The sequence below is a fragment of the Pagrus major genome, chromosome 12, assembly GCF_040436345.1.
Source record: "Pagrus major chromosome 12, Pma_NU_1.0".
In the NCBI taxonomy this organism is placed as follows: Eukaryota; Metazoa; Chordata; class Actinopteri; order Spariformes; family Sparidae; genus Pagrus; species Pagrus major.
The window spans coordinates 14003691-14019380 of record NC_133226.1 but is presented as its reverse complement, the minus strand read 5'-3'; the positions used below and the strand labels follow the sequence as shown (position 1 = coordinate 14019380).

General features: G+C 39.4%; 1 protein-coding gene across 3 annotated transcripts in view; it reads left to right on the top strand.

The window, feature by feature from the left end:
- Window positions 1-15690, top strand: part of rabgap1 (RAB GTPase activating protein 1) — a 74652-nt gene that overhangs the window by 19196 nt on the left and 39766 nt on the right. For all 3 annotated transcript variants that reach the window (XM_073477642.1, XM_073477643.1, XM_073477644.1), the window contains 8 exons: window positions 1144-1304; window positions 2933-3043; window positions 3688-3754; window positions 3836-3938; window positions 4738-4907; window positions 5298-5466; window positions 6731-6824; window positions 8404-8554. In XM_073477642.1, the coding sequence (XP_073333743.1) occupies window positions 1144-1304; window positions 2933-3043; window positions 3688-3754; window positions 3836-3938; window positions 4738-4907; window positions 5298-5466; window positions 6731-6824; window positions 8404-8554 (1026 nt within the window). The remainder of the gene's footprint in view (window positions 1-1143; window positions 1305-2932; window positions 3044-3687; window positions 3755-3835; window positions 3939-4737; window positions 4908-5297; window positions 5467-6730; window positions 6825-8403; window positions 8555-15690) is intronic.

Sequence of the window (15690 nt, the reverse complement as noted above, 5' to 3'; positions counted from 1 at the left end):
GTTTACCAGAATTAGAGATGATCCAAAACCACTGTGCTGTGGGCCTCTAGTAGGGGGAGCACTCTGTTTATTATCACACACACATGTCTGTGTAGTAATAATACAAAAAAATACAATACTTTTTCTTGACTAAATGCAAAGCTCACAAATCTCAAGTCTTGTGAGTGGAAAAGTACATTTAGTGAACATAAATAAATCATTACCACCCGGTTTTCTACACTTGGCAGTCCTCAGCTGCCCCCTCCTTCTAAAATCTGTTCCTCTACGAGGTTGGAGATTTAGCAGGACCCTACATTCTGTGGAAGGACTGAGTTGTCTCTGTTTAATGTTATTAGGAACAATACCTCCACACTCACATTCACAGGCAAATTAGAATCAGTATGTTGATTAAAACTCCAAGTGGCTAATTGGATGGGGGCGCTGCTGTGGGTAGAGTAGTTGGTCATTAGGCAAGATTTTTAGTGTCCCATATCACAAAATGGCAATAACAGATCTGTAGAGGGTTGATTGAGTTTTTAATCAATACTAATGACTTGGTGATTACTTTGCCATGGTGCTGATATTTTTGGCTTTCAACAAATAACAGACATACAACAGAGTTTTGTGATACTATGTAAGTCTTCAGTGGATCTTTTCTGTTGGATTTCTGCTTAAATTAGCTAACTTGACCTGTCAGTATTGTTCCAAGTCAATAAATTAAGGCAACAGAGAGGAAATGACAATTGGTGCAGGATGCAGTATCTGTTTTGGTTGCCGATACTTGACATTGGACTGATCCACGCACAGATCCTGATGCCATTGCCTGACGTTTTTTGAATTATATACAAAAACATGTTATACATGTTACAATGCAATTGTAGGGCCCCTGGCAGAAATGTTATTGCATATATTAATTATTTGAGCGGAAACAGGCAACTTTTCAAATCCCCCCTCCTAGCATTTCCCTGTTGCGTTACTGTTGGTGCTGCTGTCGCAAACACAGAGTAAACAATATGGCTACCGCCTGGCTACTGACCAAGGCAAAAAACAACTGTAAGAATCCCAATTTAACTTGAATATCTGCATAACTAGCACTTCCCATCATAGTGTCTTAATTTGCCTCAATATTAAGTGTTTTTGCTTGTGTGTACCTCTCTCCTGCAGGTGAGTAGGATACTGTACAGCTTTGCCACAGCGTTTCGGCGGTCAGCGAAGAAGGCCGTTCTGTCATCCCAGCAGGCTGCTCCGCTCACCCCTGACAGTGACTTGTTTACCTTCACCGTCAGCCTGGAAATCAAGGAGGATGATGGAAAGGGTACTTTCAGGTGAGACATACAATCACTCATTATATATTTAAATGTTTAGAACCGTCGTTTATGAAGCTAACACAGTTCTGTGAATCATGAGGAATGAATGTGTAACATTTCCTGAAATTCTTTGGATACTTTATCGTTAATTGTGCCAGAGACAAATTCATTTTGTGTTCGTACATGTGAGCATACTGTTCAGTATCTTTCATTAGACCACATACTGTATTGGACACCATCTTTAACAGTCAAATCTAGCCGGTAATGTATGTCTTGAACATTGTATGACACTTGGGAAGAGGGAAGAGTGTGTCAGTCAATGAAACATGAAAATTATAAAAGTAAATGTGAAATGATAAAAATATTACTAAAGAGAAATTAAAGGAAATAAAGGAGACCACATTTGAAAAAAAGGGACTGAGGAGTCCTTCCTGTCTCACAGTAGACTCTAATTAATTGACCGCTTCTAATTAAGATCATACTCCTTTTAACATATTGATAAGAGAACGGCAAGCTCTTATGTTTGCTTCATTCAATCCATCATTCATGACCTTGTAGAATTTCCTGTATTAATGAGTCGCTTCTTTGCCTTAGATACTCATCTTATTTGGAAAAAACAGACAAACAAACAAAAAATGCCTGTGATTATTTTTAGGCAGCACATATTTCCTCCTCATTAGCTCGTAGTTGATTATTTTTAGTGTGCTGACCTCCAAGCAAACAGCTCTCTCATGCAAGCACACACAGACTGTTGTGTGTGAGAATTTTATAAGATAGGGAAAGAATGCTCTGTAGAAATAGTTTATATCTGTAAAATAAAATAAAAGTAGAAGTTGGATAATTTTTCCTTTTAATAGGGTGTAAACAAACCTGTTTATCTGCAGTCACAGGACCTAGTTACAATATAAAACCATGACTGAGTCGAAAAGTCTAGTTATTTAAGTGGCATCTGCTATATTAAGTCTCTACTCACAGAGGAAGTTTTTGTGATGACTGAATGGCAAGTTCCAAATGTTTGCAATAGATTTCAAGTTGATTAATCAATTTTTTTTGTTTTTACTCAAGAATCTCTGCACTCAAGGGTTTCCTCAGTGTTTCCTCAGGAATTTGTGTCAGCACAGTTTTGGAGAATGTTGATTACTGTTCCTGTCTCAAACGTCTGCTTTCAGAGCAGGAAAGAGAACCAGGACCAGAGAATGTTTGAAAATAGCTTTTAAGCATGCTTTTATTATGATTAATGGGTCCACTCTTTTTTTGTAAGAAAATTCCACTGTTTCGAGTTGTCCAGCAGAAGCGACTCTAGTTGCTTTAACTGTATGTTATATGTTTGTATCAAGAATAGAGATTGCAGAATTATTGTTTTACTCCCAGTCTAGACGTAATCAAACAACCTGTGTTGTCAACCTGTGGTCAAATATTACCTTAAATGTCCCTAATGCCATTGGTTTGGGTTTTTTTTCAAAGGAGACATATAATGCTTATTTTCAGGTTCAAAATGTTGTTTTGTGTTAATACTAAAATAGGTTTACACGCTTTAATGTGAAAACAACGCATCAGTTTTCTCATACTGTCCAGTGCAGCAACTCTGTATTCTGTATTCCCTGTCTGTATTAAACACTGTGTTTATTTGTTTTTCACACATTCAGTGCTGTAGCAAAAGACAAGGACAAGCAGAGCTTCAAACTGCGTGCAGGAATGGACAAGAAAATTGTCATTTATGTCCAGCAGACTTCCAACAAGGAACTGGCCATTGAGAGGTAAAATAAAACACAAAAAATGAGCATACACTCACACAGAAGTCATTTGCAACAACTAAGGCAGCACATGTTTCTCGAAGCATGATGAAAGCTAGAACTAGACATTTATATGAACGGAATCATTCAGCTAAAATTGAGTGAACATCTTTACATCCGTGTGTCGGCCCGCGTCAGGTTTTAAGTGTTCAGGCACAGTTGTAAGACGGTGATTGATGTGAGTCTGTCTCCGACACTCCTCATTTTCCATGGTTTGATAAATCTGTAGAAACGTAAACATTCCATCACCCTCTTGCAGACTTCCACTTTCACAGTGGTTTGTTATTGTTTGATGAACCCGAAGAAGGTAAGGATTAAAGTGCTGTGTTTAATATTCTCCATGTTCTGGTCTGTGTTAGAGGATCAGTCCAGGAAGCTATTTGCGGTAACATGTGATGGTTAACAACTGGTTTTACTCTATAGGGAGATTTATTGTTCCGTGTCTGGTTCCCGCTCTTGCTCTGTTCTTTTTTCCCCTCCCCCTCTTCTTTTTTCCTTTATGTAATCCTATTCATTTAACTTTTCTCTATCTTTGTGTATGCGCACTTGTCTGTATGTGCATGTTTGTTTGTTTGAATGCATCTCTTTCATGCGTGTCTCCTCTCCAGGTGTTTCGGTCTCCTGCTTAGCCCAGGGAAAAATGTGAAGAACAGCGACATGCACCTGCTGGACCTGGTAGGTGACTGTTTTTGTGTTTGTTTGTCGTTGTGTGTTTGTGTGCGGTGGCTAATTTCTTCCAACATTGTGCCCCTTCAGGAGTCAATGGGAAAGAGCTCAGACGGGAAGTCTTACATCATCACAGGAAGTTGGAACCCCAACACGCCTCAGTTTCAGGCTGTGAATGAGGAAACGCCCAAAGGTAGCAGCCAAAAATCTGTCAAAAACTCTAATAAAACAGAAGTATCTTCAACAGTTACTCTTTCCTTGGTTCATGTTTCATTTTCCACTTGGTTATTTAATCACTCATATCTTCACACCAATACTTGGCACATTTCCAGCATAAAAATAACTTTCTCCACTGGTTGCTTAAATCCATTAAATCAAGCTGTGGAGGAGCAATTTTATGGTGAAATTATAGCTAGACTGAATAAGCATGGAAAATGTGTTGTGCTGTTAAAAGTAATGTCCATACAAGGCAGAAGCTATAATATTTGAACAGACCAATATCAAGACCAATGGTCCTCACGCCCTGACTTCCTCCACATGCTGTATATACTCTGGTGTTCATATCAGTCACACGCTATATATCGTTTTAGATTTAGGATATCGTTATATTGAGATAAAGTGTCGTCTTTTCCTGGTTTTAAAGGCTGCATTACAGTAAAGTGATGTATTTTTCTGAACTTATCAGTCTGATCTACTTCTTCTAATACTAATATTTAGTAATTATATCCACATTACTGATTATTACTCATCAACAATCTTACTGTGTTAATATTTTGTGAATAATTTGAGGTATTTGGTAAAAAATATCATAATATTTGATTTTGTTGCCAAGCCCTAGCTTTTATAATGCCTTCAAGAAATATATTGTGTATCACGTTTTGGGACATATTTCCCAGCCCTAACACATGTTCACAGTTTTCGGTTAAAATCAATTTGTAATAAGGAATCACTCATCTGGGATTACTTTAAGGCTGTTGTCTTTGTTTTTCTAGATAAATTCATGTACATGACGACAGCAGTGGACCTGGTGATTACAGAGGTGGAGGAGCCAGTCCGTTTTCTGCTGGAGACGAGGGTGAGAGTGTGCTCCCCAAATGACCGGCTGTTCTGGCCCTTCAGCAAGCGAAACTACACTGAGACATTCTACCTTAAACTACGACAGGTATGTCAAGTCATGGCACAGTTTTCCACGAGTGGTTAGATCAATTGTAGTGATAGTCTCTGTGAATTACACCAGATATCAGCTGTGATGTAATACGTATTAATACACTTTCAAACTTAATTGAGCTGACTAAATGCTCAATGTGCATCATAGCATATGGCCCGAAAACGGTGGATATTAGAAATTGATTAGAAAAATTAGTATGTCCACCCTGGTATCATGTTTCCTTCACTTCCAGTCGGAGCTGTGAATATTCAACCCGGGAATGAATGCAGATTGTATCCTTTCATTATGAAGACAAAAGTGAGATGTCAATGGGTTTTTCTCCAGCGTGAAAGGGGTTAAGTAATATGTGACAAAGAAATTAAAATGTGTTTCCTGTTTCATCAGATGGAGCGTAAAGAGCGCAAGAGTCCTGCCTCGGACACACTTTATGAGGTGGTAAGTTTGGAAAGTGAGACTGAGAGAGAGAAACGGAAGACCACAGCCAGTCCCGGCATCCTGCCCACCGGGCCTGGTAGCATGGTTCCCTCACCACCCGAGGATGACGAGGAGGAAGGTGATTGGATGCTGTCGATTATCACTTAATCATATTTTATTTTATGAAAGGCACATATTAAATTCCTGATACAGCAAAGGGTATCATTTCTTTTATAGAAGCTATATGAAAATGGTCTTTAAAAACTATATAGAACCACAAAAAGTAGCCTAACTAGCATAACCATATGAAAATCATTTTAACTTTTAGAAACCGCTTGTTGGACTTGATCATGTAAAACACCTAAACAGCCTCAAAGCAGATGCACAGCTAGCAAGATAATATAAATTATAGCTCGTTTTAACTCTGGAACACTGAACCATTGTGGTGTCCTTGGTCAGGACTGACCTCATTCATAAACATACACCTCCAGAGCACAAAAAATAAAAGTATTACTGCCCAGCAGCATGAAATTAAACACAGTTAAACAGCATATAACCCAGCTGAATTATGCTGCTGACTTTCATATATTCAAAGTTGCAGCCCTAAAATTCTACCCTGTGGGGCTGTACCAGATTTAGACTTGTGGTCCACAGGAGACATCCCGTGGGAGATCAGACACTGTGTTACAGAACTGTTTGTACTTTATTCCCACAAAATACTTAGCTAGCAGTGCTGTTTGTGTGTTTTTGTATCTTAGTGTGAATGTGAGGGATAGCAATGTGAATGAAATGCAGGGCCTAGAATTGAGTTACTTTTTGTATCTGCCTGTGTGTTAATCTTTGATCCACAGGGTACAGATTGGTCTCCCTGTTTGGACTACATGTCCAATGATATCTACTCGCCTGCTGTTGTGCATATTGAGATACCACAGTACATATACAGTAGGATTCAAAACTCTGAATCTAGCCATGATTTGACACTGAGAAAGCCCCTCTTTGCTTAGAATAAGAATTTGACTTCTGATATGTTCAGATACTTTGAACGTATCATTTAAATAATTTATTTAGAGAGCTGTAGTTCAAGTTTTCAGATGCACCTCAGAATATCCAGATAAATAAACCACACAACTTACAATAAACATTTCATTAAACACCTTTAATTGAAATGTCTTGTCCTGTGAAGTAGGCACCATCTTGATAACACCAATTAGCAGAAAGTTTGTGAGTGACTTTATAAAAAAATATTTTTCTGAATGAGGAAGTATCTCAATGTGTCACATTTATGTAACAATTTTTTCTTTTACATACATGAGCTCTGATGAATTGCATATAATTTGGAGTGTTTAATGAGCTTATCAAAAAAAAAAAGGAAAAGGACACTGATGTAGATCACTCCTGTCCAGATAACGACGAGCCATTGCTCAGCGGGTCAGGTGACGTTTCCAAGGAGTGTGCAGAGAAGATCCTGGAGACCTGGGGAGACTTGTTATCCAAGTGGTAAGGCTTTGTTCCCTTGTTAACTTTGTCCTTCCACTTTATTGCTGTAGCAATGAGTGCACAGTCACAAACACACTCAAATAAATCATTTTTGTGTGTGTGTGTGTGTGTGGGGGGGGGGGGGTGTTAACGGATGTACTATAAGAGCAGCAGCATGAGTTCTTGATAAGCAGCTTATTAAGATGGCTTCCCTCTTCCATTACTGCATTTGTTTTTAATCAAAAGCTTGTGATGAACTGAATAGAAATTGCCCGGACTTTAATTAGCTGTAAGTTAAGCTCCACACACATGCAAAAACATACACACACATACACTTTGTTTGTAATGCACTCTGACGATTCCAAATTTTTTGAAGAACATAAAAAGAATGGCCAAGTAAAGTAAGGAATCATAAGACTAGCTTGTCATAATAATAATAATACTAGTCTTTGTGCGTGTGATTGATGATTTTGTGTGTGTGTCTTAACGAGAGAGTGTGTGCTTTGGCGTTGTGGGATGCAGCGCTCGGGGAGCACAGAGAGGCCAGTCACAGAAAGCCCTTTACAATCTCATGCCCCGAAGGACCAGGCCTGGCATTACTTATGTCACATGCACACACACACATGCATGGACATGCACATACACACAGTACACTTTTTGTTTCCCTGCTTAGTCTCAAAAGTAAATGCCACATATTGCATAACCTGGTACTTGGAACAAATAAACCAGCAAGCTAACAAGCTAAAAAAAAATAGAGAAGGATGAATTAAGAAAGGAGGGTGGGTGAGAGAACCATCAGGGGTTTTGTGTCAGCTCCAGTCAGGCGATAGTTGGTAGGTAGGTACTGCTGTGCCTCCGAGTTAACCTTCTCTCTCTACCTCTAATTCTCTCTCTGTCACTTACCAATGGGCAGATGAATTCATTTTACCCTGCACACGGTTTAAATTACTCTCTGAGATGGAGTGTTTCTCCCAACAGCTTTTACATTTAAATGTGAGGATGAGCAAGGAAGGAAAGCATTCAAGTTCGCTTTTGTTTATTTTTGCTGTAATATTCTATTGGCTTATTGTCTTCTATTGTCTATTGTTTTCCCATCCTGCTAAAAATAGTGCAAAACTGATTTCCAAATATCAACGGAAAAAAGTCCAGTAATAAAACTGAAAAAGAACTTCTTGGATAGATTCTGGGATTTTCTCTACAAAAATACCACATATTTTACATCCTGAATCACTAACATATGAGTCATTGATCCACTGAATCACATTTGGGAGGTACGTCTTGAACTTTAAAAAAGACTGCTGTGCATGTAAATCCTTACACTTGTGGTATTAGGTGATATAACTCCTCAGCAGTCACAATCTTGGCTGTCTGTAGAGATGATGATGGTCCTTTTTAGACGCAATATAGAGCCAGTAAAAATATTGTTTTGGGTAGATATGGTAGGCAGGTGTGCACGGAAAGACTGCAGAAGCACAACCTGTGTTATCAGTGTGCCATACTTTAAAGATTGACTGAATAAGTAACAATAAATAATGTTAAAAATAGGCTAATATGTCTTTGATAAACTGCAACGCTCGACTCCTCTCTTCTCTCCTCTCAGGCATATGAACTTATCAGTGCGTCCCAGGCAGCTGCCAGCTCTGGTGCGCAGCGGCATCCCCGAGGCTCTCCGTGGGGAGGTGTGGCAGCTCCTGGCAGGCTGTCATAACAATGACCACCAGGTAGAAGAGTACAGGACTCTTATTACGAAGGTAAGATTACACAAAAGTACTGTCTTTGTCAAGATTGTCAGGGCACACTAAATCCCCATGATCCGCTAATGTTGGTGGTGTCCTCCAACAAGGTGACTCATACAAAAGCTCCCCTTATTTTAGGATGCATCAGAAAGCAAATAAAATCACCACTGATGATTTCCAAATCTTTGTCTGCAATGGTTTTGTCCTGTCTGTTTTTATACTTGGTTGTACTTTGAACTCTTTAACCATAGCACATTTAGTTCAAACAGATATAATTTCTGTTTTGTTTATGGTTTGTTCCGGCCAAAGTGTTACTGTTATTGTTATTGTCCTTGGCAACAGTTCTTTGGAAGTACAGCTCCGAGGCTACCGATGGCCCTGTCTCATAAGTTTATCATGCGCTTCAAACTTGTGATGGTAACCACTGCTGCCTTGTTGATCATGCCAGCTGATAACTTTTTGCATTATGCTTTGTTCCTCAAGAAGAGATATGCTGTATGTTAATTGTTCTGTTAAAATGAACATCCTCTAATAACTCAGTCGTGTTTTAACCTATATTTAGTAAATAAACAAAGAAAGAAAATGTCTGTGTAACCACCTAAAACTTACGTGAGGTTAGCGATTATTTTTTAGATGCAACAGTTCACAAAAAGGACAAGTGAGGCATTAACTGAGATCAAGTTTTGTATTTTAATTGGTTTTGTGACCTTGGACCTCGGCCAGAAGTTGCCTGCATTTAGCTACTTACAATGGTTGGTCTGTGATCTGAAATGACAGTAATTAAATCATTCAATTATGATAATTTTAAAAGTCCATGGTGTAGGATTTTGTGGCATCGAGCAGTGTTGTTGCAGATTGCAAACAACTGAACACCCCTGGCCTCACCCTCATATTAAAATAGTTATGTTTTAAATATTATTAATTATTATTAATATATTATATCAAATTTCTGCCAATAGACTCCACTGAATCCTCCCAAATCCTACACACAGCACCTTTATTTTTTGACATAAGGTTTGTCATAGCCGCTTCGCCTTATCATTGCCTCCTCCTGTGTGCCTCCTTGCTGCAGACGTTCAGAGATGACAGCTCACTATTAAGTTTCACATGTAACAGAATCACAGTGTGCATGTGTAGGTCCGTCTGTGTGGCCATGTGTGTAAGCATCAGAGGTGGCTTAGCCCTGCTGTAGATGGTTAGCCCCCCTCTGTGCACTGAGAACAGTGTGTTAGTTTGTCATTTTTTTTCTCAGCCGCAGCTCTGTCCACTCCTCTTACGTAAAGGCAACATCCCCGGGCAGCAAACTGAGTCCCAGGTGGTGACAAGATGTTGGTCTTGCCCTTTCCTCCCCTCTGCTCTCCTCTCCCACTCTCGTTTTCTTCACCCTCCCTTTCTCGTTTGCTCTTTTCCTATCTCTGCCTTTGCACTTTTCCTTTATTTCGCCTTACATCCCTGGCATGTCATGATACAGGTCTTACACCAAAATATCGTAGGAACCACACTGTTATTCTGTTGAAATGAATGGTATGAATGGAATCTCAACTTTCACTCAGAGAACAATAACAGCAGATCACAATGCCACTGCATCGATAGCTTTTGGACAAAAAGTTGGATTGGAATTTATTGCAGAAGCAGTAAAGCATTCCAGGTTTCTGCGTCAGCCAAGAAACACAGAGAAAAGTGTGGAGAACACGTGCGGCTATATCTGACTCTGACAGACCATTTTACGTTTTTTATTTTGTCTCCTAAGAACAAGACTGGAGAAAGTGGCCAAGAACAGTTTAAGGAAAGAAAAACAGTAAATAGCTATTTAACACAAAGAGCTGTGCATACACCAAGTAGATTTTTTTAATTAAGCTAGTTAGACACAAAAGATCTTGTTAATGAAATGGCTCTAAAATGTTGACAAAAGTATTGAAATATATTGCGTAATGTTTTTTTTGGTATATAATATGTATTAATTATGACAGTTTTCATTCACATCAGATGTTGGCGTTGTAACTGGAACTAATTAAAGCTTATTGTCTCATTTACCAATTCTTTCTTTATCTTTTCAGCCCCTGCTTTAAAATTTTGTACATACCATACCAGATACAGCTCCTAATTAGTTTTGTGTGCTTTCTGTTTTCAGCCTGTGTGTGTTTATGTTTCTCTTTGTGCTGTATTGCACTGTATGCACATCGTGTCCTAGCTGGTGCCCTCTTCTGTACCCTAACCCTGTGAACTTGGTGTTCAATCATGTATGTGAATGCAGTGCAGTGATGGAAGTGGAAACAAGGTTTTAGGTCTGAGCCCATTCACCTTTTCTCTCCCAATGGTGCCCTAATGAATCCCCCAATACGAGGGTCCCTTCTGCCAAGTACTGGAAGTACCAGTCTAACATTGAGTGCTGACTAATTAACACTCCATCAGTAACCAAAAAATTCATCAGGCTGTTGTAGCCATGGCCCACATTTTGCATGAGCTCCATACATTGTAGTGAGTAGAAGCTAGTCATGGACAGAGTTACTAAATCTGGCAAACAAATAATCCTTTCGGCAGCGCACTGATCCAGTGCCAGCTGATTTTAATCAGGAGATTGTTACCAAAGTGGTGTGATATATTGGCAGGCAAGACAGGGACAGTAACACTGTGACCAAATCACAGCAAAACAGCCAACACTTGTTCCAGTAAAGGGTTGCTTAACCTTTTGAAAAATAGACACAGTATGTGAATATAATTTTTCTTTCAGGTTATAAGTGGTACTCTCAAAGTTAGAAATAAAATTATATTGAGATTTGGATATTTTAGTGTTTTTAAAATGGAGTTTCAAAATTTTTTTGCATCGCAGACTGTTTTTATATTGACACTGTTTTCGTTGTAGATAGTTCTGAGGTGATGAATAATAATTAATAAAAGTAAAATGTTTGTATTTGAACACCTGTGTCAATATTGAGTTTGAGAGAGTATGAGGCTTAGATAGTTGCAACAAAGAAAGGTGCACAGCCCAAGAAGATGAAGTAGACAAGTGGGCATTGATTGGATGATTGCCTTGTGTACCCATAACCAGGGTTGGTAGGGTTACTTAAAAATGTATTCTGATACAGTCACCAATTACCTGTTAAAAAATGTAGTCAGTAATGTAATCCAAGTATAACAATATGAAAGTAATGTAACATGATCACTTCTGTTACTTGTGGATTACCTCACCACCAAACATATGCAAATAAAAACTAGAGAAAAGAAATATCAATAGGATGATTTATGTTTAATTCTGTACGAATACACACTTGTGTATTTGGTTTCACTTGAGACCAGAATGATGTGTGATACGCTTAAAGTTGTCTGTCAAGCGGCTAACCAGGTTAGCACAAAGCACACAGCCATAGCAAAGAGCAGTTACTGCTGGGCTGGATAGCCTTTTTGGACTGAGGTACATTGATGACAACTTTTATGCTTGTGTTTATATGATTATGGTATTAAACAGAGTTGTTTATTTAGACTTATAAAGCTAAGAGCGCTTGTTGAACGAAGCACATTAGCCACTCACACACACCTTTCAGCTGGCCAGTGAGAGCCTCGGGGCAATAGGTGTGATCATACAGTGTGTCTTGGTTGTAAATCTTTAATATTTAGCTTGCTCTTGTCGGTTTCCACAATCTTACCAACCCCAGCTTTAACAGGCCTGGTGGTTAGCCCCACTCATGCTCAAATATGTGGTTATGCACAGCTTGGGAACATTTACTATTACCCTCAATATGCTGAGTAAATTGTTGAGAGTATTAACCATAGCATACTGGTAAACCTGTGTTAACCAGAACTAAGTGTGGTTGATGTGGGGTTGTATGATATCGTGTTAGTCCGTGACGTTCAAAGATGTTTCAGCCTACATTTACCTACATGAGGGGGACAGAAGGTTAGTGTATATGAGCATACATACACACACATGGATGTGTACCCAGAACTGCTGCGGCAGCCTCCCGTGGAGAGAAAAAACAAGCGCTCGTAACTGTCTGTCTCTGTGTGACCCACTTAATGACCTGTCTGCCTGCCTCTCTGTCTACCTGTCTGTCTTTATAATCATTTGTATTTGTGTCTGCCTGACTAACTTCTACCTCGACCTGTTTGTGCTCCTGTCACCTTGAGTGTCTTCCTGCCTTTCTCTGTCTTGCCTGCTCATTTGTGTTTTGTCACACTGTCTGCTCGCCTCTTTCTCACTCCTCTGCCGCTGTCGCGTCGGCCTAACGTTTCTGCTTCTTTCTTTTTCTGTGCAACTGTATGTCTTCCTGTCTCTCTGTCCCATAGGTCAATGTGTGCATTGCTGTTCTGACTTCTGCTGGGCAGAATTGGAATTACTTTACTTTGAAGCCAGTTTCTCTCTTAAAAATATACACAATGAATGCCAGAAGGTTCAGACAGTCATATGAAAGAATTTTTGAGTCATTTTTCCAGTTGAATGTGAACAGGCTTATTTTTTTCTGTAGAGTCTTGTGTTATCTTTCTACAGTAAAGCATTTGTGTCTGTCTGTGACTAATGTAACAACTCACCACCCTTGCCGGATAATGTACTGCTAATGTAAGCTCTAGGCTCACTGTCAAGAGATAAGATAAATTCCCTGACATAGATGATATTGTCTCAGCTATCCAGTTCTTGGATTTTTTTTATTTCTTTTCCATTCCTACCAGGCATTTGTCTGATTAATAAAAACTTCAGATAGGACATCAGCTGATGAGTTCTGTTAATGTTTTTGTTATATCACACTGCGAAAATAAGTTAATAAGCAGGCACAGTGTGACTGCTTCGTTTTATATTTATGTAAGAACAGTAGAGAATTATCAGGATTATGAGCCACCAGCTGGGTGATGATGGGTGGTGGGTATTAATAGTAATCAGATGGAGTCGGCCAGGATGGTGGTTGCAATTAGCAGTCTAATTCTTTTAATAGTCATGAGCTGAGTTTATCAACAGAATATCTGTTCTAGTTTTGGTGATGTAATAATTTGTTGTCATTTTAAGTGGAAGTAGTCAGCCCCAGAATTCCCTTCCCTGTTTTCGATGCACAGTGGCAGACACACTTTCTTTGTGACGTAATCCGTCCTTAATTTCTCTGGGGTAAACAAAAAAAATAGCACCGTGAAAGTGAGGTTTATAGGGAACCAATCTATACATGGGTGGTGTCATTTTTGTATAGCCACTACACTGTGCAATTATATTTAATACAGAATGAGTCAAAGCAAAAAAAGTTGTCTATTGCCAGTTTAAGTAAAAAAAAATAAAAAAAATATTGCTGGTGTCTTAAAGATGAAGCACCTGTGATATTAAGCATTATTTTATTCCACCCATTGGCCAATTATTTCAGTCGGAGTTCTCCTCTCCTTTCGCAATCAAAATCCCTGTTTCTGCGGGAAACACCAACCTCTGACCTAGCAACCTACGTGCTGACAATAGCAGTTACCCGAACCTGTTCACTAGCAGTAAGAATGTACCTGTCCTTGTGCAGTGATTTAGCCATTTTAATGCAGGACTTGCCTCCCCACAAGCAAATATTCCAACAAAACATGTTCCTCCCGACACTCTTTTGTAGGGACACCGTTGCTGCATCCTGGGCTTTGAGCAGTCCAGGACGATTGTCACTGGTTTAAAGAAATGTAAGCAAACCCAAGGGTTTTTTTCCTTCTAAGGCAGAATGATAGTGGCTGCAGCAAGTCTCTGGCTATGCAAGACTGATTCCACCCTAACAATAACAACATTGTTAGTAAAGAGCTATCATAATGTCAACCAGTTATTCATTAGTATGAATTTGATGTGATAATAACTATAATCATTAGCTTTACAGACAATGTTTTCAGGCATTAAGGCCCGTTGTGTTGTTTCCCGGTGAGTGTCACTTCAGAGGTTGACGGGCTGTGACAAAGCACAAGTTAAAGATCTAACCGGACTAAGTTGTGCTCAGCTTGGCAACCAGGTGACAGGACATCACGCTCTTGCTTCTCCATCTTTCTCCCAGCTCCATTTTTTTGTTGTTGTTTGCCATATCACATTTCTTTCTCTCCTCCACCTCTTCCTCCTCTCCTCTTTGATGAGCTCTGTCCCTCCTTTGAATCCCTTCCTCCTCCTTTTCTCCTATTCCTCTCCTTCTTCCAACCTCTTTCGTCGTACTGTCATCTATTTTTAGCTCCTCGTGTGGTGGGCAGAGGAGGTGCGTGAAAGCATGGGAGTGTGTCTGGATTGCGGGGGAGAAAGGTGCAGGCTGGTGTGTGTGTGTGGCTGTGTGGGTATGTTTGGGTCTCCATCACGCTACACCAAATTTCCCTGCACGAGACAAACTCTGCAGTCTTCAGAAAGTCATTAGGAAGAAGATGTAGACCATGCAGCACTAAACCTGACAGCGATTACATCCCACTGATGTTTCTAATATTAGCACAGCCTTCTGGGTAATTAAATGCAATCATCACATCATATGATCTAAAAATAACTCGGTTGGTAATTATTCTAGCACAGGCTGTTTGCAGGAGGGCTGAAGGGGGATTTGCTAGAGCTAACCTGTTAAAGAAAATGAAATAAAAAGTGTTAAACTGAGCCTTAACCAGTCCATTTAGAGTGTTGCAATAAAAAGCTGGCTGTTAATGCTTGCCCCGAGGGATTTAAAAAATGTCTGGTGAGGTCATGCTACATGGGTATAGCTGACTGTGTCAAAGCAACTCTCATGCTAAGTAGAGGCATAGCATCTGCTGATACATGCAAAATCAGGGGCAGGTGCATATCTGTTTAGGGCTTTCAGGCCAGATAGACAGAAGGACACACACATGGAATAAGTTACTGTTCAAAAGCAATCAAGCTGAAAGTTGTGAAAATGCATCTCTTTTGTACTGTGCTTACAGATAGCAGTGGTACAAACATAAGAATTATGATAAATTAATTCTCTCTCTTGGTCTTTCAGTGATTCATGCACACATAAAGTTTTAAAGTTCAGCAGAAACCAAAAAAACAACACGTTTAAATCTGAAAAGTCCCGAGAGGAAGCCCATTTGTGTAATTATACATTACATAAGTACCATTGTTATGCAAGGTTTACATTGTAAAACCGACAAGTACTGTGTTTGTGTGTGAGCATGTGTGCAGTATGCATGTTGTAAAAATAGTATTATTGTTTACGTTGTCCTGCTATAAT